Source organism: Chiloscyllium plagiosum, chromosome 3 (assembly GCF_004010195.1).
Source record: "Chiloscyllium plagiosum isolate BGI_BamShark_2017 chromosome 3, ASM401019v2, whole genome shotgun sequence".
Classification (NCBI taxonomy): Eukaryota; Metazoa; Chordata; class Chondrichthyes; order Orectolobiformes; family Hemiscylliidae; genus Chiloscyllium; species Chiloscyllium plagiosum.
In genome coordinates, this window is record NC_057712.1 from 100744619 (window position 1) to 100769560 (window position 24942).

At 39.0% G+C, this 24942-nt stretch overlaps 1 protein-coding gene across 3 annotated transcripts in view; it reads right to left on the reverse strand.

Annotated features, from left to right (window-relative positions):
* The window catches only part of bckdhb (branched chain keto acid dehydrogenase E1 subunit beta), a 284897-nt gene that overhangs the window by 135688 nt on the left and 124267 nt on the right, over window positions 1–24942 (reverse strand). Inside the window, exons 9-10 of one of the 3 annotated variants that reach the window (XM_043686956.1) lie at window positions 23214–23221; window positions 11872–11944 (exon numbers count right to left, since the gene is read on the reverse strand). The exons of the other annotated variants lie outside the window; for them this stretch is intronic. Of the exons in view, the coding sequence (XP_043542891.1) occupies window positions 11887–11944; window positions 23214–23221 (66 nt within the window). The 3' untranslated portion in view covers window positions 11872–11886. Of the gene's footprint in view, window positions 1–11871; window positions 11945–23213; window positions 23222–24942 lie in introns of those variants that run through there. 3 annotated transcript variants of the gene reach the window in all.

Consider the following 24942-nt stretch of genomic DNA (forward strand, 5'->3'; position numbering starts at 1 on the left):
ACCTCTTTCCACCTATCACATTTCCGACGCCCCTCCCCCAAGTCCCTCCTCCCTACCTTTTATCTTAGCCTGCTGGACAAACTTTCCTCATTCCTGAAGAAGGGCTTACTAAATTTATATACTAACTTTATTCCTGCGTCTTTAGAATTGGATCTTTGATATTGCATCTCATTATTTTTCCACTTAAAATGTATCCGTTCACAATTCTGTACATTAAATTCCATCTGCCATGTGCTCATCCATTCCACCATGCTACTTGCTCTTGATTGTCACCAACAAAAGCATGATGGCCAATATTTTTGTGCTGCATTTGCCATGTCAACGCTTCATCCAAAGGTTTAATTTGCTAATTGTTAAGCACACTTTTCTCACGTAATATAAACTGACACTCCCTTTACAATGTGACATTCTAGCATCTGTCCTCATAGGTGCATGATAAAAAGACCGTAAGACATGGCAGCAGAAGCAGGCCATCGGTCTGCTCTGTCATTTAATGAACATATGGCCGATCTGATAACCCTTAACTTCACTTTCCTGCTGTATCTCCATAATCCTTGACCCCCTTACTAATTAAAAATCTACCCATCTCAGCTTCTAGTGCACTGTCGGCATTGACAAATTGACCTAAGGGTCTGTTTTGGTGCTGCACATCTCTATGACTCTATGAATGAACTAGCCTTGACAACACTTTGCAGTAAAGACATTCACACATTCATTACACTCAGAGAAGTTTCTCATTTGTATTAAATGCATGATCCATTTTTCTAAAATTATGCCATACAATACTAGAATCTCTCACAAGGGAGGAACAAGCCTATCTGCACCCACACTGTCAAGCCTCCTAAGTGTCCTATATGTTTCAGTAAGTTTTCTCTCATTCTCCTAAATTCCAATGAGTACAAGCCCATATGACTCAACCTCTCCTCATATAAAAATCTCTCCATACCCAGAATTACGCTAGAAAACCTTCTCAGGACTGATTCTAACACCAGTATATCTGTCCTCAGATAATGGACCCAAAACTGCTCATACTATTCCAGCTGTGATCTGTTTGGGCCTTGCGTAGTTTTAGCAAAACTTCCCTACTTTTATCTTCCATTCCCTTTGAAATAGAGGCGAACATTCCTTTTGTCTTTCCTTTTACACAATGAATTTTAATGTTAGCATTTTGTGATTGATGGATAAGGACTCCAAACACTATATTGTTCTATAACGTTCTGCAGTATTTCTCCACATAAATAATATTCAGCTCCTCTGTTCTTCCTGCCAAAATGCATAACTTCACATCATTCTCATAAAGCTTAAGACTATAAGAAACAGAAACAGAAGACCACCATTTGGCCCCTTAAACCTGTTCTGCCATTTAATAGAATCACAGCTCATCCAACATTCCTCAGATCCACTTTCCTCCCCTTTCCCATAACACCTAATTCCCCTACTGATCAAGAATCTATCTATCTCAGTTTTAAATATGAACAAGAACTCTGCTTCCACAATTCCTTGTGACAAGGAGTTCCAATGACTCTCAGTCCTCAAATAAAATATTGTTCCTTACTTCACTCTTATATTGACACTGCTTTATTCTGAGATCATGCCCTCTGATTCTAGATTCTCCCATAAAGAGAAATATCAGCTCCATAAGAATTCTATAAGTTTCAATGAGATCACCTTATATTCTTCTCAAATGAGTAGAGTCCCAACCCTGTATAACCTTTGGTCATAAGACAATCCCTCCATACTGGGAACATCCTAGTAAACTTTCTCTGAACTGCCTCCAATGAAATAATATCTTTCCTTAAATCAGGATCATAGCTTCTCAAAGTACACCAGATGTGGTCTTACCAGTATTGTATACAGTTGCAGCAAGACTTCCCTTCAAAACCCTCTTGTTGATAATTAGTTATAAAGCTATACAGCATGAAAACAGACCCTTCAGTCCAACTCATCCATGCCAACCAGATATCCACCATAAGCCTATGATCTCTAGTTCTGGACTCCACTTGGCCCAGGGAAAAGACCCTATCCATGTCCCACATGATTTTATAAACCTGTATAAAGTCACCTCTCAGCCTCTGATGCTCCAGGGAAAATAGCTCCAGCTTGTTCAGCTTCTCCCTGAAGCTCATTCCCTCTCCCTAAAGCTCAAACCCTCCGAACCTGGCAACAACATTCAAATTTTATAGTATTCCAGAAGTAGCCTAACCAATATCCTGTATTGTCGCAAAATGATCTCTCAACTCCTATACTCAATGCACTGACCAATAAAGGCAAACATACCAAATGCCTTCCTCACTACCCTGTCTACCTCCAACTCCACTCCCAAGGAACGATGAACCTGCACTCCAAGGTCTCTTTATTCAGCAATACTCCCCAGGACCTTACGATTTATTTTTTATTCTCTTCAACTTGTCCAAGTTGAAATATTTTACGGTTGAAGTGAAACCATGATATAATAATTGGTAGAGCCAATTCAACGGGTCAAAATGGTCCCCATAAATGATTCAGATTGCCAACTGCAGATGAAGTAATTAATCCAGACAGGTGCCATTTTGTAAAAGCAATATTATCAAAGCACAGTTGATTCACAACTTTTAATTTTGTACACATATAAGGTTCAATACTTCACATGTTATCTCGATAAATAATCTCCTAACTCTTAATAGCATTGGCATAAAATCCATTGTGATATTCTGGATCACACAGATCAGCAATATCTTAATTTCATATTTTTGTTTAGTGGAATATTTCTTTAAGGCCATGACAAAAATCTTATATTTTCAGGTGGGATAAGTGCTTTCCTTTGCATGACTTAGTATGTTGAGGTTTCATGTGGCACACATTTATATAGCCATGAACATACACTGCTAAAAATAACTCCTCAGTTACCATGGAACCATGCAAGAGTCTAGGAGTATTGGATGACTCAAGTCTCCCAGACAATTTTAGTGGCTGTCAACTTAATTATATATCAAAAAACTTTTCCTCTGCAATGGAAGGTTGAGCTTGAGACTCAGCGGTGATGCGGTGGCCACCACAGTCTAAAAAGCTACTCTGGTTTTTGCAAATATGTACAAAAGAATGCAAACTCCCCTCCCTCCAGAAAGTGGGCTCCATTGACTTGACATCTTCCAATTTTAATTCTTCAGATAATTGCCAGGAATTTTATATTTTGTATCAAACATAATGCAATAAGTATAAACAAAGAATTGGAAAGAGGGAGGAGGGGAGGAAATTATTCAAAGATGTTGCCTTGGTTAAAAGTAGATTTCATTCTATCTTCCTTCAAAATGTCCAGCTGTTAACAGCTAAGAAATGTAAAAATTAAACATCTTGAAATCTGTCTATCCTCAGAACTGTCTGAAATTGAATCTCTTTGAAGGGGGGGTCCTGCAATAACTAATGCAGAAACTTCTTAATTATGACATGAGAGACCGTTGTTGACAAAATTTGATAAAATACTAAGAGGTATTGATCTATGGTAAAACAGTATTTGTACGCAATGCTATTCCAAAGAAATAAGTAACATCTCCTAGGTTAACATAAAGCCACTGATAGGTCACCAATGCTGACAAGAACCTTTTCAACATTCTGGTTGAAATGACTCCAACTGCAAGAACCTGTAATTAATTTCCTCCATTTGAACATCAAAAACTTTCAATACAATGCTTCAATGTTAATTAGAAAGCACATATTTTGAAGTTCTACAAACCCCATTGGCATTGTTTGAATAAATCTGCTGTCATGTTAACATCTTGAAAGAATCCATCAATACCAGGATTTTAATATCTTTTGTTCCATGATGACAATAATATTCCAACCCAGGAACAAAACGGCAATATCTTCTCCTCAAGCAATAAGAAAAAAAAACTTAGAGAAAATACTACATGAATAATATAGGTCTTATCAATAGTCTCCTTTATCCAGCTAAAGTCTTCAGTCATAGAATTTTACAGCATAGGAGGCCATTCAGCCCACTGCAACTGTGAAAACTCTGAAAAATCTATTATGCTCATCTTTGCTCTATAGTTCCTCATACACAATTAAGATTTGCTTCTTCAAAAATTTGTTCTCTTTTTTGAAAGTAATTCTGAGTGTTGCTTTTACTCTGGTTGTTAGCAAATGTCCTAACAAACCATACCATACAACAATATTTAACATTTCCTTTTGTTCTTTGCTGATGTTAATACATTTTTTATTCTTAAGTTAACATCTGGATAACAAAGATACTATGTCAGGCTCCTACGTATTGACTAAAGCTCCACCTTCAACACCACGTACGAAACAAACTCATCTCCAAACTGCAAGACCTAGGTCTCAACTCCCCGCTTTGAAACTGGATCTTCGACTCCCTGATCCAGAGATCACAATCACTAAGAATAGGCAACAACACCTCTTCCACCATAATTCATAACACAGGCTGCATACTGAGCCCCTTACCATACTCCTCATACACTCTTCACTGTGTGGCCAAATTCCACCCCAACTCTATTTACAAGTTTAATGCCAACACCACCATTGTAGGTCGGATCTCAAACCACGATGAGATAGAATACAGGAAACAGATTGAGTGCTTAACAGCATGGTGTAAAGGCAATAACCTCTCCAGCAATATTAGCAAAATGAAGGAGCTAGTCACTGACTTTATAGACGGAGTGGACAGCATGTCCCTGCCTACCTCAATGGTGCTGAGATGGAGATGGTTAAGTGAGTTACGCTCCTGGGAATGTTGATCACCAACAATATACCTTGGTCCACCCACGGTGATATAACGGTCAAGAAAGCACAACAACATCTCTAATTCCTGAGATGGCAAAGGAAATTCAGCATGTCCACAAAGGCTCTTACCAATGCACCATAGAAAGCATCCTATGTGTGGCATGGCAAATGCTCTTCCCAAGATCACAAGAAACCACACAGAGTCATGAACATAAGCCAATCCATCATCATACCAGCCTTCGATCTGTTGACTTCACCTATACTTCCCGCTGCCTCATGAAAGCCACCAAGCTAATCAAAGATCCCTCCCACCCCGGTTATACTCTCTTCCACTCTCTGCCATCAGGCAGATATAAAAGCTTGATTACACATATGAACAGATTCAAGAACCGCTTCCTCCCCACTGTTATCAGACTTTTGAATGGACTGCTCAAATGTTAATGCTGATCTTTCTCTCTGCACCTTTTCTGTGGCTATAACACTATATTAGGCATTCTATTCCACTACTTTGATGCACTTTGTATGGTACGATCTGCCTGTACAGCACATAAAACAATACTTTTCATTGTATCTTGGTACATGTGGCAATAATAAATCAAACTCAAACAAGTCGATAGGCAGTGGAAATGTCATTCCATATTCATCTCAGCAAAATCTCTCATAATATTGTACACATCTATCAGATGTCCTCAGCACGCTGTTGTAGTGAAAAGAATGCAGTTTCCTTGCTCTCTCATTAAAGTCTCATCACGAGCATCAATACCAATCTCAAGCATGCTGACAGTCTTCCAGAAGTAACAGACTAAATCTAGACAATATTCTACCAGCGATCAAGGTAGTAATGCCTAAGAAAATGATCATTGATTTAGACAGAACTGACAAAACAAGAAGTGATATAAACTAAAGGCAACAATTTCAAAATGTATATCGGAGCAGATGAAGCCTTTTCTTTAACTGCTGCAGTCCTTGGATGTCTATTAGAAAGGGTGTTCCAGGATTTTTAAGTCAAATTTCAGTGAGACTTGAGAGGGAAACATTTAGATGGTGGCACTCACTTGACCTTCTACATGGCAGAGGTTGCAAGGTGCTGCCAAAGAAGGTTTGGTGATCTTATCAGTGGTGCAGGGAGTGAACGCTGAAAATGATGACTGAGGTATCAATCAAGCAGGCTGTTTCATCTTGTACAGATTCAAGGTTATTGAGTGCCACTGGGGCAAGTGGGGAGTATATCATCACATTCTTCACTTGCACCTTGCAAATGATGGACAAGCTTTGGAAAGATAGGCAGAGAATTACTTTCTGCAGGATTCCTATCCTCTAACTTGCTATTTGTACCCATATTGCCGGGTCTATTTTAGTTTCTCGTCAATAATATTCCCCAGGTTGTTGATAATGGAGTATACAGTAAATTCTTAAAAGGAGTCATGCTTAGATTTTATATTTTTGGAGCTGGACATTGCCTGGTACTGTATGGTGTAAACATCACTTGCGTGAGCATGAGCGTGGAATTGGGTGTCCAGGTCTTGTTGCAGATGGACACAGAATGTTTCAGAAACCGAGTTGCCATGAATGGCGATGAACATTATGCAATTAGAAAAATGTCACTTCTGACTTCATCATGAAGGGAAGGTCATTGATAAAGCAGTGAAAATGGTTGGGCCAAGGACACCACCCTGAGAAACACCTGCAGTGATGTCCTGGGACTGAGATGACAGTTGTTTGTGATGTACATAAATGATCTGGAGGAAGGTATAGGTGGTCTGATTAGCAAGTTTGCAGGTGACACAAAGATTGATAGAGTAGCAGATAGTGAAGGGGAATGTCAGAGAACTCAGCAGAATATAGATAGATTGGAGCATTGAGCGGAGAAATAGCAGATGTAGCTCAATCCGGGCAAATGAGAGGTGATGTGTTTTGTAAGACACAATTCTAGAGTGAACTATACCGTGAATGGAAAAGTCCTGGGGAAAATTGATGTACAGAGAGATCTGGGTGTTCGGGTTCATTGTATCCTGAAGGTGGCAACACAGATTTATAGAGTGGTCAAGAAAACATACAGTATGCTTTCCTTCATTGGATGGAGTATAGAGTACAAGAGTTGGCAGGTTATGCTACAGTTGCATAGGACTTTGGTTTGGCCGCATTTAGAATACTGTGTACAGTTCTGGTCGCCACATTACCAGAAGGATGTGGATGCTTTGGAGAGGGTGCAGAGGAGGTTCATCAGGTATGGAAAGTGCTAGCTATGAAGAGAGGTTGCCTGGTATGTAGGGTGCTAGTTATGAAGACCAGTTGAGTAGATTAAGATTATTTTCATTAAAAGATGGAGGTTAAGGGGGGGACCTGATTGAAGTCCACAAAATTATAAGATATAGACAGGTTAGATAGCAAGAAGCTTTTTTCCCCAGATTGGGAAACTCAATTACTAGGGGTCACGAGTTCAATGTGCATGTAAAGTTCTTTACGCAGAGGATGGTGGGTTCCTGGAATACGTTGCCAGCGAAGGTGGCAGAGGCGGGCATGATAGCGTCACTTAAGGTATTTCTAGACAGGTAAATGAATGGGCAGGGAGCAGAGGGGTACAGATCCTTGGAAAATAGGTGACAGGTTTAGATAGAGGATCTGGATTGATGCAGGCTTGAAGGGCCAAAGGGCCTGTTCCTGTGCTGTAATTTTCTTTGTTCTTTGTTTCTACTCCAACAATCATAACCAACTTGCTTTGTGCTTTATACCAGCAAAGAGTTTGCTCTCGACTCCAGCAATGTTAATACTCCTTGGTGCTATATGTGGTCAAACACTGCCTTAATGCTATAGGCAGTCGTTCTCACCTCCCCTCTGGAGTCCAGGTCTATTGTCCATATTTGGACAAAGGCTGCAATGAGTCAGGAGATGACTGGCCCTTGCAGAACTCAAATTGAGCATAAGTGTAAAATTTTAGCTCTGCAAGCACTGCTTTATATTGATACTGATGGCCCCTTCCATTACTTCATTAATGATTCAGAGTAAAACAATGGAGTGATATTTGGCTAACTTGCATTTGTCCTATTGTGGGCAGAATATATCTGGGCAATTTTGCACATGGTCAGGTAGATGCCAGTGTTGAGGCTGGAATGAAACAGCTTAGCTAAGGTGTGGCTAGTACTGGAGCACAGGCCTTCAGTAGAATTGCCAGAATGTTTTACAGCTTAGAGACTTCATAGTATTCAGTAACTTCAACCATTTCTTTGTAGCATGTGGAGTGAATGAAAATTGTTGAAGACTGACATCTGTAATGCTGGATATGTCAGCTGGGTGTCAAAATGGATCATTCACTTGGTACTTCTGGCTGAAATTTGATGCAAATATTTTAGCTTTATAAATGATGTACCCATTCACCTATCATTGAGAATGGGGATATTTATGAAGACCTATTAGTCGGTTAATTGCCCAACATCTTCAAGGTTTCTTTTGGTAAGTGCAGAGCTTACGTCTAATTTGCTGGTTGTGGGATCACATTGCCCTGATTCCAGGGTTTTGCATTAAAGTAGTCCTGTTTGACAGCTTACCAGGTTGAATCCTACCTTAGCTATGCGTGTTGCTGCTCCTGGCTCAGCCTCCTGGACTTTCATTGAGGCAAAGATGATTTCCTGACTTGGTGGCAAATGTAGAGAGAGGGACATATGCTGGATAATGAGATTGCTTATAATGGTTGAATATAATTATGCTGCTGATGGTGGCCCACAGCAGGTCACTTGTGTTAGTTGCTACATCTGTCAAAGTCTGTCCCATTCAGTATGTTGACAGTGCCACATAACACTGGAGGGTAGCCTCAATATGAAGATGGGACTTTGTCTCTTCAATATTTGTATGGTGGTCACTCTTGCTGATGTTCCAAAGGACGGAAATGTATGTGACAGATAGACGAGTGACAACAAAGTCAAGTAAGCATTTTGCTCTTGTTGATCCCCTTACTACTTGCTGTAGACCCAGTATAGAAGCTACATCCTTCATGACTTAGACACTCAGTAATTAGTGGTGCTGCAAACCTCTCTTGGTGATGGCTTTAAAGTCCCCCATCCAGAATACATTCTGTACTCTTGCCACCCTCAGTGCTTGCTCTAAGAAGTATTCAACATGAAAAACTATTAATTGATCACCAAGGGATGTGGGTGGTATGTGGTAATCAGCAGGAAGTTGTTCTTTCAAGGTTTAAATTGTTTCAGTCTTATTTTAGACATTAGCACTGATGGTACACTTATGAACACACTTGCGTCTTCAATTCAATAGTTACTCAAGCGGACCCAAGTCTTTTCTCGTTGAATTCTTTTTGAGTTTGAGTTGCCTTTCTATCTTTTTTCTCACATGAAGAGAAAAAGGGTGGGGGTGGGAGGGTTGAATGCTTTCAGTTTGCAGGCTTTGGATGTTTCTCTCTACTGTCCTCTGGCAGTTACAGTTTTCACACTCTGCAGCTGAAAGCAATCAGAGGGCTACCATCAGGCAGAATCTCCTCAATCGCCATTCAATCGTGAAAGCTACCCCTCACTTCTTAAAAACAAAGTGCATGGCACAGCTCAAAAATATGATGCACTTGACTTGCAATTTGCAAAACTCTCCTGGAATTTCAGTTAAATGCAGTCCAGCTTCCATTTCAGTTTATACCCCAAAAAAGAAAAAGTACGAGGCCTCTTACAGGATAGATTGAAGAAGGTGGGGCAGCTCTCCTTGGAGAAGAAAGGCTTAAGAAGTTTGATTGAAGTAATGAAATTCACAACAGGTCTGAGCAGAGTAGTGGGTATGAACTGTTTCCATTGGGAGAACAGTTGAGAACCAGAGATCACTAAATTTAAGGTGATTTCCAGAAGAAACAATGACAGCATGAGAAAGATATTTCATACAGGGCATGATTAGATTTTTAAAAATCTGTTTGACAGGGGGACCATGGCAGATTCTTTGTGGCCCTTCAGAAAGAGTTGTACTTTGTAGGGCTGTGCAAAAATGTGGGGAAGTGAGTCTTGATGAGTTGCTCTTGTACAGAACCCACATGGGCAGAGAGAGGCCACATGTCTCCTTCTGTGCTGAAATCATTCTATAGTTCCACAAGGACCTGGGAGGTGAACTCAAACCAAGTATCAAATTCATGGGACCAGGCAACTCAAAGTCAGTTCTACATGCACATAATTATTATTTAACTGATTCGTCCCATTTGGATTTAATTAGCATGAATAATTTAAAATGACTGGCTGTCAGCAACAGATAGATAAATTCTAAATCAGAACACAAGATGCTAACCCAAGTTAGCATCCACAGCTTGAGATACACACAAATTAACTGGAACAGGAAATTAATCTTGGCATGGTGGGTTCATGCTATGCACCCGGGTTGCTCACAAAATCAAAAAGCCTGGAAACTCCTCAACCAGCTTTTCACTCCACAGGGAATGCATTTGAAATTTCTGTATATTACACTATTAGTCTTTTTTTAAATCAGAACCAACAAACTGTTTTCCTATTGCCAATTTTTAACTTCATGCATATATGTGAAAATGTTACAATCATATGCTTGCTTGCCTCATTTTAGCATCTGTTTGGCAGTTGCTTTAAGAGCTCAAGCTGCTGAACTGTATACAGTGGATTCCATTCAACTCATTATCAAAAATCATGTTGATTTTAAACTGGAATTAACTTTCAAGATACCAATAAAGGGTTATACACAATCATTATGCATGTTACTTGCAATGTTCCTTCAAGACAAATTCACAGCAAATTAGCAAACCAATGTGAAAGTAAATGTGGTTCAAATGTTGATGACTATAACATCTCCTAAGGAACACGGAACAAGATATCGGTTTTATTTCATTGTTTGTTAACGTAGCAGAAAATGGCAATTGGTACTACAAACCTTGAATATTGCAAAAGTTGCAGATTTTCTAAGTTTTCTTGATCTTGCATTCTTTAGAACAATTTGAAAGAATAAGTGGAATCTAAGAGGAAAACCAACATTTATAATGCATGTTAGTAGAGTGCTGAACGGCTCGCATTTGGAATCTAAATGGTAGAGGTGTTGCCATGGGAAATGTAAGGAGTCTGTTATTTTATTTTGTAGTCTTAAAACCTGTGAACTGATATGAGAAACTGCTGTTTTAAAAAAATGCTTGAAAGAGCCGCTGCAATTTTGGAAATAAGTAACCTTATTGTCAATTATCTCAAGAGGGTTGGAATATAAAAGCACTGTTGTGCTACTGAGACTTTATAAAGCTCTGGTTAGGCCCCATTTGGAGTACTGTGTCCAATTTTGGTCCCCACACCTCAGGAAGGACATACTGGCACTGGAGCGTGTCCAGCGGAGATTCACACGGATGATCCCTGGAATGGTAGGTCTAACATACAATGAACGGCTGAGGATCCTGGGATTGTATAGTGGTGGCTGGGACGCTGAATGTCTTCAAGGCAGAAATTGATAAATTCTTGATGTCACAAGGAATTAAGGGCTACGGGGAGAATGCGGGTAAGTGGAGCTGAAATGCCCATCAGCCATGATTGAATGGCGGAGTGGACTCGATGGGCTGAATGGCCTTACTTCCACTCCTATGTCTTATGGTCTAACCTGTCATCCATGGTAGGCATGACGTAAACAATGTTTGAACAAGAAATACAGCAATTGGAATTTAAACTGCAGATAATTTGAAGCCAAGGAGATGTAAAAATGCAGTTTTTGCTGGCAAAAGTTGTTTGGTCTATAGACTAGTGACTAACAATGACAGATACCTATTTGCCTGTCAATAACAGTGTGACAGTTTCTCAGGTAACTGAACAGCTTGAAGTTGTCAAAGTTACAGAAAGGGAGAAATATTCAGTTCTTCCTCAGCTCAGAAGCAGTTTCTCTGTTTTCTGCAGTCAAAATTCACTGTAAAGCTGAAGAACACTATTTATCTTTCTGTATGTTATATTCTGTAATTTCTAACTGATAGGTTAGATCATTTTTATAGGCGTGCCAGCTACCTTGTGTCTACCAACCAGTGGAATAAACTGGAGAAAGATGATTGAAGCAACATGCTGGCCAGCATAAAAATTATAAGCATTGACAAAGGGTCAGATAGACTCGAAATGTCCGCTCTTTTCTCTCCTTACAGATGATGCCAGACCTGCTGAGATTTTCCAGCATTTTCTCTCTTGGGGTTAAAAATTATAAGGCTCATTTCCAACAACAGAACCTGAAGACAAAGATTAGTGAACTGTCTTTCCAGGTTTTCCTTTCTGTCCATGATCTATTTTACCCTGTCCATGCTTTTTATAAATCTGGGTCTAAAATTTCAGTAAATTGTGTAGGTTTGCATATTTATAAAATCTTTAACTTTTGTGGTCACTCAAGCAATAGTGGGACTTGGTTTCCCACAAAAAATTAAAACAGATAAGTTGTCTCTAATTGGTCACAGTTTTGCCCTAGAAAATGAGCCAACATTTGGCATCTTTTATTTGAGCTGAAATAAGCGCAGTGTGTGTAAATGTTCTTTCTGTCTGCAAAGAACAGATGTATTGACGTAGTTAGCTTCCAGTACACATCATGTGCAACATGCCAAGAGTCAGCCTCATGATCCCAAAATTGGCTGTCAGTGTAATTGTTCACACACCAAAGACAGTCAGTAAAAATGTTATGCAACAGTGGAATCACATCTAATGTTTGATGCAATGTTGCAGGTTTATTAACCTAAGGCTTTAATGAGGTAATATCAATCCCTTGCCTATTGTGAACAGGATGTTGTTATCAAGTCAAAAAGAAAAATTCTGTTCGTCACACAAATTAGTGATATGGTATGTGAATTTTAGCACCAATGTGATACCAGGTATGTAAGGCTATGCATGCAAAGACTGGCAGTTCATAACGAACAGCATATCCCTTCAGCTGTTCACAATGAACAAGCTACTGGTTGCAGACAGAGATGTTAGGGATATATTTCTATTCTTCTTCTTTGCCAGCCCAGTAACCTTTCTTTTAATACACAGGACGAGGGCATCGCTGGCTAGGCAACATTTATTGCCCATCCCTAATTGCCCAGAGGGCAGTTAAGAGTGAACCACATTGCGGTGGGTCTGGAGTCACATGTAGGCCAGACCAGGTAAGGTTGGCAGTTTCCTTCCCTGAACAACATTAGTGACTCAGATGGGTTTTTCCAACAATTGACAATGGATTCACGGTCATGATTAGAGTCTTAATTCCAGATTTTATTGAATTCAAATTCCACTGTCTGCCATGGCTGGATTCAAATCCGGGTCCCTAGGAAATTATCTGGGTCTCTGGATTAACAGTTCAGCGATAATACCACTATCCTTCAAGAGCAGTGTTATTCATGGTGATCTATCCTCTAGCACTAACTAAACAATTTTTTTCCAGCCTCTCTTCAAATTCTCATGAATTTTTTTCTTTTTGAATCAAGCAACTGTTCCCACCTGTGCTCCTGCATGATGAATGAGAGATTTGGGGTCTCTAGTTGCTCCCTTTTCCCTGAGCAGAATGTCTCTAACTGAGGGTTCTCAGGGATATCTAAGAGACCTTTCCCTTCTGAATGACCATCGTCATGGCAACATGCATCCAGGTAGAAATACTGACTTTGCTCAAGACACCATATTCTTTCATAGTCGAAGTAAACAAACACATAAAAGTACAACTGTTTATAATATATATTGTTAATTCATTTACTGCATTCTAAATACTGCACACATTTAAGCAAAGAGCCATTAAACGAACTACACCTTCCTAGCCCCTGAATGACATAGGCAATGGTGAGTCAATTGGGAGAATAGAAAAATGAGTTTCTTGATGCTGAGAAAAAGATCTGATTGTTCACTCAAAGTTTAAACAGTGAAACAAGAATTCGGCTTGTCAGTAGCAAGTAGCCAATTTGCATGCATTAATATTTTATTATCTGCTATTCTCACCTAATGTATATCCAGTTTCCTGTTCTTCAAAGCGGTAGAGAGAAAGTAGATAGAGTCATAGAGATATTCAGCATGGAAATAGACCCTCTGATCCAACCAGTCCATGCCAACCAGATATCCCAACCCAATCTAGTCCCAACTGAAAGCACCCGGCCAATATCCCTCCAAACCCTTTTTATTCATATACCCATCCAAATGCCTTTTAAATATTGCAATTGTACCAGCCTCCACCACTTCCTCTGCCAGCTCATTCCATACCTGATACTCTTTGGAGGGAATTTTGAAGACAGCAATTATCAACAAAGTAGTAGTCTGAGCAGGTACCAGGTGATAAGAGCTCACCAATTGCTCCTCCAGGCCTCACCCAGATGTAATCTATAGCATTTCTTCACATCTGCAAAGCATGCGACAGCGAAGGACATTGGGTACATGTATACATAAAGTGTGGGTTCAAAAGTGGCATGATGAGTTCTAGAAAAACTGGAGTCAATGGGAATCAGGGGAAAATTTCTGCTGGTTGGAATTACATTAGGCACAGGAATTTTACCAGTTCCAGGAGATCCTCAGGGTAATGCTCAAGGAGAACAATCTTCAGCTACTACAAAGACCTTCCCTCCATCATAAAATCAGAAGTGGGGATGTTTGTTGATGATTAGACATGGTGTGAGTGTGTCTGACACTCTTGATCACCTGCACAGACTTATTATTCAGCCTGTCAACACTCCATTCACACTACTTGTATGATCTTTTGATCTCTCTGATTATAAATTCTGCGCCTGTGCACTTCACTTCACCTGACGAAGGAACAGTGCTTCGAAAGCTTGTGATTTCAAATAAACCTGTTGGACTATAACCTGGTGTTATGTGACTTCTGACCTTATCTTCTTTATGATCTTGATACTTAAATTAGATGCAAGTTCATTAAACTTGAAGACTATGTTAAAATATATAAAACAAAAGGATTTTGGAAGGACAATGGATGTCATTGATATATTGTGGTTTGACCATTTAATATTTAATATGAGCAAATGTAAGCTATTGTACATTGGAAGAAAGAATTCCACGAGTATATAATTAACAGAATTAGCCATGCAAACACTGTGAAAGACCAAATATTTGGCAAGTGGGTAATTTTCAAAGGTCATTTAATGTGAATAAACAATTTAAAAAGCAAGTAGCATTTTTAGGATCTATCGTCAGCCACAATACTGGAGGATAGGTTTACAAAGATTATACTGAGGTTTTACAATGTAGTGTACAATTCTGGTGACCTTATTTCAAATCCTATATTAGATGGAGGGCAGAATTTAGAAACAAAAGTGAATCTACATTTAAAGGATAAACTATGTATAAAGGTTATGAAGTTTAAGGTCAATATGTTAAACATATTAAAGATATTTAAAGTATTAAGTGGCTCAGATGATATGACTCCATTTACTACATAATGAGCAGGAATTTCTTCTCTCAGAGATTAGTGAATATGTGAAATTCTGTACTGCAGAGGACTGTCAAGTCTGTCTCATTAAGAATATTCAAGGCTGAGGTAAAGAGATTTTTAATCAGTAAGGGGATCAAGGGTTATGGTGAACAAACAGGAAAGCGGATTTGAAATTAGCATCTCATTGAATGGTGGAGCAGACTTGATGGGTCAAATGGCCCATTTCTGTTTCTACATGTCATGGTATTATGATACATCACAAACAACCCTAAGAAGCAAATGTGGGTGATGCACTTCGCATCCAAAGGTTGATCTCACTTATATCTGTTGCCATTCTTAACTTATTGTTCAGCATGTCGATTTGGTTTCCCCCTGTACTTCAATATAATGTGCCTTCTCTCAAATCCACTTCTTGGATAAATTGAACTAACTGATTTGTTGCAAAGCACTGAAACCATTTAGTTTGGCACTTGGAAGTAGCTTTCCAAGGTACATCTGTGCATTTTATAATCCAGCTCAGCCTTATACAATATGTACAACTAAATATTTGTTTGTATAGACATAAATGGCATGCATACTTTGAAATCTAAATGGATTCTGAATGAAAAAATATTCAAAAAATATCTGTGCATTTACAGCAAAATTAATTGTAATTTTCAGACATTTACAAACCTTTCAATATTTTGATAAGTTCTTCAAGCATTTCCAAATTTTAAAACTGCTTTGAATAGCATGAAATTTTAACTTAATACAAATTTGCCTTCCAACATGAAATTTAACAGTTAATCTGCAGAACTGATCTAAAATATCCATAAGTCATATTCAAAACACTATAAGCATTTTCCAGCCACCATTTATGCCATCAACTGTTTTTGGGTCTGTTTATATGCTGTTTGATCTTTTTAAACTTTCCATACACGGCACATCACAATCCACATAACTTCAAAAGCAAAACTTGCAAGGAATTCCCTCAAGGGCTCAGGATTATACACAGATGGGGAAAATAGTGTAACTGTTGATAATCCTCAGCATTCAAATCTGCTATCATTCCCAAATTATTTCACCACAAATCAACCTTTTAGTGACCTGTGAATTTTCTGATTTTAAGTAGATCATAGAATTTTTCATTTCTAATACAGTGAGAAGACCAACATGCAATCCCAAAAATTTAAGATTTATTATAGATAAAAGATTTACAAGGATGTTGCCAGGATTGGAGAGTTTGAGTGGTCAGGAGAGTTGAATAGGCTGGGGCTGTTTTCCCTGGAGCATCAGAGGCTGAGGGGTGACTGCATAGAGGTTTATAAAATCATAAGGGGCATGGATAGGGTAAACAGACAAAGTTGTTTCCTTGATTTGGGGAGTCCAGAACTAGAGGGCATAGGTTTAGGGTGAGAGGGAAAAGACTTAAAAAGGAACCTAAGAGACAACTTTTTTCACGCAAAAGGTGGTGCATGTATTTGATGAGCTGCCACAGGAAGTGGTGGAGACTGGTCCAATTAGAGTATTTAAAAGGCATCTGGATGGGTACATAATTGGGAAGGGTTTAGAGGGATATGGGCCAAATACTGGCAAATGGGACTAGATTAATTTAGGATATCTGGTAGGCATGAACAAGTTGGACCAAAGGCTCTGCTTCCATGCTGTAGCTCTCTATGACTCCATATGATGTTTCTTAAATTTATAATTAGTTGGAGAATAATTCATAAGTCATTCACCAATTCCGTGGGCTTTGTTTCAATACAAATCCCAGTCATGACTATCAACTGAGAGAAACGGAGATTAACTGAATCAAAACTGTGCATCAATTACAAGAAATTTACATAGAATAAAATATAATAGGGAAGAGAGATGAGGAGACAGATTAAATTGTTAACACAATTTCAATCAAAGAAAGGTTTAAAGGGACCTGGAGCATAAAAAGGGGTTTTAAAACCTCTATATATTTTTCACATATCAAAAGACAAGTTTAAAGTCAAAAATAAAATGCAACAGTTGAATCCCCCACTATCATCAGTCTGGGGGCTGTGAGTGACCAGAAACTCAACTGGACTTATCATATAAATATAGTGGTTGCAACAGCAGATCTGAGACTAGGAATACTGCAGCATGTAACATATCTCCTGATATGTTCACTATATACAAGGCACAAGTCATTGGTGATGCAACATTCCACACTTGCTTGGGTGAGTGCAGCTCCAACAACCATAAGATGTTGGAAACCATCCAGGATAAAGCAGCATGCTTGATTGACACCACACTCACAAACATCCAATCCTTCCACCACCAATACTCAACAGCAAAACTATAGACTACTTATAAGATGCACTGCAGAAATTCACCAAAGGTCCTCAGACAGCACCTTCCAAACCCACAATCACTTCCATCTGAAGGACAAGAACAGAAGATAGATGGGACCACCTCCACCTGCAGGTTCCCAAACAAGCCAGTCACCATCCTGACTTGAAAGATATCATTGCTCACTGTGTCAAAATCCTGGAATTCCCTCCTTAAGAGCACTGTGGGCCAATCAACACCACAAGAATGCAGCTCATCACCACTTTCCCAAGGGCAAATCAGGATGGGCAGTAAATGTTGGCTAGCCAGCAATGTGGGTATTGTGATGGCAAAGAGAAGGACTAATGATGTTAGAAATTAGTATTTTGTATTTGTACATTTGGCTACATTGATCAGTCTGTCTACAGAGTGTCTTGAAGATGGCACAGAGAGGATTTAAGGTTGGAGATTATAGAGTAGTGAACCATTAGGAATCAGAGGTGCTTCTGATTTGGAGTCACTTCAGGCATTTACAAGTGAGCCTCTTCTTTAGGCTGGGGAAATCCGAATTCGTTAAGAACTGGGAAGATCCACCTAGCCAAATACTGGTGGGATAATGTGAGAAACACCTCATTGCGCAAGATAACTGGGAAACGAAGGAAAAGCTGAGAAAATTCCAAGGAGCTGTGACACATACTGATCTATTTCAAGGAGATTTGAATGGACTCTGAAAGAACTATACCATAAAAAAAAGAATTTTTAAGTTGAAACTTAAAAGAGAATGGTGAGAACTGTTTGGAATTTTGGTTTTAAAGTTCTTATGAAATACTCTTGTTGGCTTTTCTTTCCCTCTTTAAAATGTGAAATCTTATTGCATGGTATTTTCAGTTGCATGTAAGCCAAAGACATAGTTGGGAAAATATAAAAATGGAAATGTTACGAAATGAACTGGTTCCATGGAAAATTAAGTCTACACTGCATATCCAGATTGTGTTGAAGCTATTGCTATTTCTTTAGTTCAATGTGGCATCACTGGCAATGCCAGTATTTGCTGCCCATGCCTAACTGCTTTTTAGAAGGCTGTCTGGGACATTTCAGAGGGCAGTTAAAAGTCAACCACATTATTGTGGCTCTGGAATCACATGTAGACTTGATTAAGCAAGATTTGGAAGTGCCGGTGTTGCACTGGGGTGTACAAAATTAACAATCACACAACACCAGAGTATAGTCCAACAGGTTTATTTGGAAACACTAGCTTTCGGAGCACTGTTCCTTCATCCAACCACCTGATGAAAGAGCTGCGCTCCAAAAGCTAGTGCTTTCAAATAAACCTATTGGACTATAACCTGGTGTTGTGCGATTGTTAACTTTGATTAAGCAAGGGGAATTACTGCAGGACATTAGTGAACCAAATTAATTTTCACAGCAATTGATCATAGCTTCAGGGTCACCATTATTGAGAATAGCTCACAATTCCATATTAATTTACTGAATTTAGATTCTACCAGGTGCCAGTTCACTAACACTGACATTTTGCCATCATCTCCCTGTGGTTGCTTATTGGACAATAAAAGCAACTTCTACTACTAGTTTTTCAGATTCTAGTTTTGATGAAGGGTCACTGGACATGAAATGGTGAATCTGATTTCTCTCCACGGATGCTGCCAGACCTCCTAAGTTTCTCCAGAAATTCTGTTTTAATTCAGATTTCATCTAGTTTATTTTAGTGATTAACTCACTGCCACATCTCTTCCAAGTATGCCAACCTTGAAGAAGTTTTGCTCCTCTCTCCAACAGGATTTCCACTCTAATCTTTCTTCTTGTTCACCGTCATTACTTTCATTGTTGCTCTTGGTGTTTGACTAGGTATTTGCCAAAACTTACTTTCACAGCCAACATCTCATTGCCATATCCTGAGACCATACTTGGTTCCATGCATCACTATATGCACACTCTCAACTTTTCTCTCCATCAGTGCCTCCTCACACCATCTCATAACTCCCCAGACCCCGCGCCTGCACCCCCTCCCCTCAAACCATTCCTCTTTATTCTCCAGTTGGTTCAATGTTCGAACTTTTTTTCTTCTATTCAGGCATTGAGGAATACAAGTTGCAATGACTCAGAGGTATCCATGCCTCTCTGGATCCTTCTTGCCCTTCCCTTCCCACTGTTTCCATTCCCCCTCCCAACCCTACTGCAACAGGTATGTACTATCTATTCTGACCTTCTGCTCTCTGATGCTGAACTATAATCAGCAACGGAGTTATTTTTAATCCCTCTGCGCCTCCACCTCAATAGATTATAGGCACCACATGATGGTGAAATCTTCTTCTGTTGCCTTCTCCCCCGTGTCCCATTTCTTTGGACAAGAGGCCTCTCCCTGTCCCACAGACAAAATGCTGCAACACTCTGCCATCTCAAGTCTTTTACCTGCATTCAACCTGTTCATTGAGAGAGCTCCTGCTGATAGGACACCAGTTGCCTTAATTTCTCTGCCCCTCTCACCCATTCAATCTCCCTCTGAACTGACTATACTCTGTTGTCTCAGCTCCAACCCTGGACATTGTAATCAAGCCTGCCGACGGTAATGCTGTTGTTGGCTGATGTATTGACCTCTACATTGTGGAGGCTGAGCGCCAGATCTCAGACACCATCTTATGTCCCTTTGGACCATCATCGAACATCAGGCTATTGTATCCACAACAGTTACTGAATTACAAGGTATCTGGGAATCTCCCCCCAACAGCCTCTGAATTCAGTCCCCCAACTCCATACAGCCCACTTCTACCTTCTTCCCAAAATCTACAAACTGGACAACCCAGACTGACCCACTGTTGCTGCCTGTTTCTTCTCATAGAACTTATCTCTTCCCAACTTGACTAAACTTTTTTCTCTCTTTATCTAGTCTTTTCCAGTTACATCCCTGATTCTTCTGAAGCTTTATGTCAGTTTCAGATATTTCAACTGACATGCACCAGCTGCCTCCTCTTTACCATGGGCATGCAATCCCTTTACATGTACATCTCCCATCAGAACGGTCTCAGGGTTTTATACTTCTTCCTGGAAAAAAGACCTGAACTGTCCCCATCCACAACCACCCTCCTCCAACTGGCCAAGCTTATCTGGTTCCAATGAAGGGTCACTAGACCAAAAACATTGACTCCGTTTTCTCTCCACAGATGCTGCCAGAACTGCAGAGTCTCTCCTGCAATTTCTGTTTTTCTTCCAATTTCTGTTACTATTGACACGTGTTACAAAATGCTAAGAAAACCAAAAACTTGCAAATGAATTGGGACTGTACTGAGGTCTCTAGATTACTGTTCACTACAAACAAATCAAGAAGAACGAAACGCACACCAGCGTATTAATTTAATCAACTCTACAGGAGATTTCTCTAGGACTGACTGGATACAAAGACCTTCATCAAAATATAGGAAAACTCAATCAATTAAAACTAGAGCAGATACTAGCAAAAGAAACAAATGTCCTTCTATTTTATTTAATTTGGAATTGTCACTGATGTTAGAGTGCAGTAAGGAAGAATTTGATATGCAGGTGGCAGACCTGCACTCTGTTTCAACCCAGTGTGTTGCTGACCCTGACATTACCTCAAAAAGCAGACAATGTTTTAACATATATACTAAATACGTACTGTGATGGCAAATGTAAAATAAAGCATAATATCAACCTTGCTCAATAGTAGCACTCAAACTGAAGCTCCATGTAAAGTTTGCATACAGAATCTAGTTTGAGATACTGTTAGAAGGGTCTTTCATCTTAAAAGATATTAAAACAAACTTCACCTTCCTTTAAAATTGCTCACAGTAGTATTTAAAGAGCAAGCATTTATTCCATGAAACTAACAAACATTCCTTTTTAAAATAAATACAGATTATCTGGTTGTTGTAAAAGCTAGAACAACATGATTGCTACATTTACCTATATAAAAGGACTATGCACATTTTTTCAGGGGGCTCTGAAGTGGGTCAGATGAAATATTCTTTGGAGGGTCAGTGCAGACACGATGGGTCGAATGGCCTCTTTCCTCACTGTAGGGACTCTATGCTTTCTTCTGTTTTATTAGTGGAATCTCCAGTTTGGCGTTAATCATGATACAATATAATCTTACAGGATAGAAATATCACAAAATAATTTATGACATCAGCTAAGTCTTAAGTACTTCTAAGTCTGAAGAGTCCTTTGATTCCCTTTTGCTTTTGCGCTGTGAATTGAAACTTGTTTCTGATCTAAAATTGAAACTTTTTAGTTCTCCATTAAATAGCAAATGCATGACGAATCTGGAACATATGTTCCTCAAATTTCTGATCAAAAGCAGAGACAATTTTGGATTTTGGGGAGTGATCTCATACTCTGGGATCTTTGCTTGATGTACAAGTGAGTAATAATTAATTGGTGATCCAGTTTATTTCATTACAATAAATGTACATATGTTTCCACTTAATCCTGTTGACAAAATGTTGCCTTTTGAAACGACACTGACAGAACATTTGAGTTCAACTTACTTGCAGACTCATTAAAATTAAGTAAATGCAATAGTGAATTCAAAATGACTAATTATTGAAAGGCAGAATACTCCTTAAATTGCTCATGTTGATCAAACAACTCAATTTGCTGGACAGCTGGTCCCTGAGGCAGAGTAGCACCAACAGCATGGGTTCAACTCCTATTTGAGCTGAGGTTACCGTGAAAGAATTTCCTTCTCAAATCCTCCCCTCACCGGAGGCGTGGAGACCCTCATGTTAAACCAGCACCAGTCACCTTTCCCTCTAATGGGAGAGCAGACCTATGGTCTGGTACTACTATGGTGACTTTACTAGATGTGACAGTTGAATGTACAGTTAACGGAGAGCTTCAAACCAGTGTCTACAGAAAAACAACACACACGGACCAAATACTAAACTTCAAAAGCAATCACCCCAACATCCATAAAGCTGCATCAAGACATTATTTCAATGAGCTACATCACACTGCAGCACCCAAGAACTACAAAAAGCAGAAGAAAAATATCTACACAATGTTTTCAAGAAAAACGGATACCCAATCAACACAATCCATCAATTCCCCAAAATCAAACCCAAACAAGCAGACACAATGCAACAAAAAACTATAGCCACATTACCTTACATCAAAGACATATCAGAAATGACTTCCAGACTACTCAGACCCCTTGGCATCATGGAACCTAATAACATACTTAAACAGCAACTAATGAACCTAATGGATCCATCAGATATTACCAGCAAAACTAACTTCATTTACAAGATACCATGCAAGAACTGTAAAAAAAAACCTATATCAGACAAACGAGCAGGAAACTTGCCACCAGGATACATGAGGAACAACACATATATCCCAGGACAGACGAAACAAAGACACACGCGAGAATTCTTAGAAGCATTCTAAGCAGAACTCCATCAATAAACTTAACGACTTGGATTCAATCTACCTTCCCTTGAAAAAGAGAATCGGAAATGACATTACCCACTTTAAAAAACCAAGACCTATAAATAGAGGCGGGACATACCACCAGCCTTTCACCAGAGTCTTTCACTGATGCTGTTGCTTAGTATAGTGATGAAACATCTGAAAACAAACCTTCAAGCTCAGCGAGCTAACTTACAGGCTTATCATCAACCTGAGCTACAAATCTTCTCAAAAAAGGTGAGTTTACCTTTATTACTTCAATTAGAAATTCAATTAGATTCAGGTCAGGTCATAAAACCGTTTCCAGACTTCAAATCATTGAAATGAGCAACTTTGGGTACATCAGGAAAACCAGGTATGCATGAAGAAAGGTACGGTGAAAGGTACGGTGGTATGTGAAGAATTTCCATAAGCATATAGGAGACCCCACAGACTGACTGTGAAGTCGCAACTGAAACTTGGTTAAATATCTAAATATTTATATTAAATAATCTAATTATTTATCTAAATATCTAACAACTGATACTGCCTCCTTCACACTTTCATTCTAACCAATTCCAACCAATCGCTGTATAAGAAGATTTCCTCATGTCACCTTTTGTAGTTTGGGCAATCACCTTGTATCAGTATCTTTTGGTTATTGAGCCTTCTGCCAATTATTTTGCTTTAAAATATGAAACCACTTCTTCAATGTTTTTACAGTCGATATAAGACCACAAATACCCTTCCGGAAGTAAGCATAATTATATGTTCCTACAATATAATTCATCCTATCCAAGTTTAGGCATTTTAATAACATGTTTGTTGCATTTCATCTCAGAATTCCACCTCAAAAGCTAAACTAAAGACAGAATTGGTCTTTCACTTCATTTTCATTCCTGATTGAGAAAACTAAATCAGCTAGTAAACAAACATACAGTACATTCTATGGAGCTAATAATAGCTAGAATCAATGAAATACTAGCCACAGCTATAACGTTATTTCATACTGCAATTGCTAGTCCAAGTTTAATTACCAGTTTTTACATAAACAACCCTGAGTTCACCCTACCATTTATATGTTCACAAGGAAGAAGTAGTTAACTTATTTTTCGTTGGATATATTCATATGGACAAAAGACAGTTGGCTAGTTTGAAAGATACTGGCAAAACACCAATTTGGTGTAACAACTCAAATAAAAAGATTGTACTCTTCATCTCACTTTTGACAATTCATTCCTGTAATCCATATCCCACGTATCATGACAGAAAAAATGAGCGAGATATCCAGTAAGGAAAAAAAAATTCAAGGTAACAACTATGTCCTATAACTGCACATTACCTGCAATGGTTCTCCTCTCATTCCTGCAACATTATCTGCCAGTATTAACTGAAAGTATGTAAGGTTTGTGTGCTTAGAGTTTTCTTCCAACTAGTTATGAGAAAGACACAAGCTGTTATCCAGAGCTTACTTGATGACAAAAGAGATAGAAATTAGTACAAAAAAGTAACAAGTCTGTTTATGACAGATGTCAGAAAATACAATTGACAACAAGAAGCAAGATCAAGAATATGCAGTTTATAAAGTCCTAAGAGTACTTGAGGTGTTATGTGTTTACCTGATACTGGATAACAAAGAGCTGGGAAGCATTTTCGGGAGCTGGTAAAGATATGATGGGCCAAATGATCGCCTCCTGTATTATAAGATTTTATTATTCTACTCAATGAAACCAAAGTTACCTAATTGTATCATCAGTAGTAGCAAAATTAGCTGATATCTTTGAGTTCACAGTCACTGAATGCTTTTTATTTCCAACTTGCTTTATCAGTGGGCATTGTCCTTCAAGACAGGAACGGGGAGAAAGTAAGCATTCCAGTTCAAGTGTCACAAATTCATCATTTCTGCTCAAAAGCACATCCTAGAACACAGCACACTTGTGTATCTCCATGTTCGACAAGGTTCCCCATGGGAGACTGGTTAGCAAGGTTAGATCTCATGGAATACAGGGAGAACTAGCCATTTGGATACAGAACTGGCTCAAAGGTAAAAGACAGAGGGTGGTGGTGGTGGAGGGTTGTTTTTCAGACTGGAGGCCTGTGACCAGTGGAGTGCCACAAGGATCGGTGCTGGGCCCTCTACTTTTTGTCATTTACATAAATGATTTGGATGCAAGC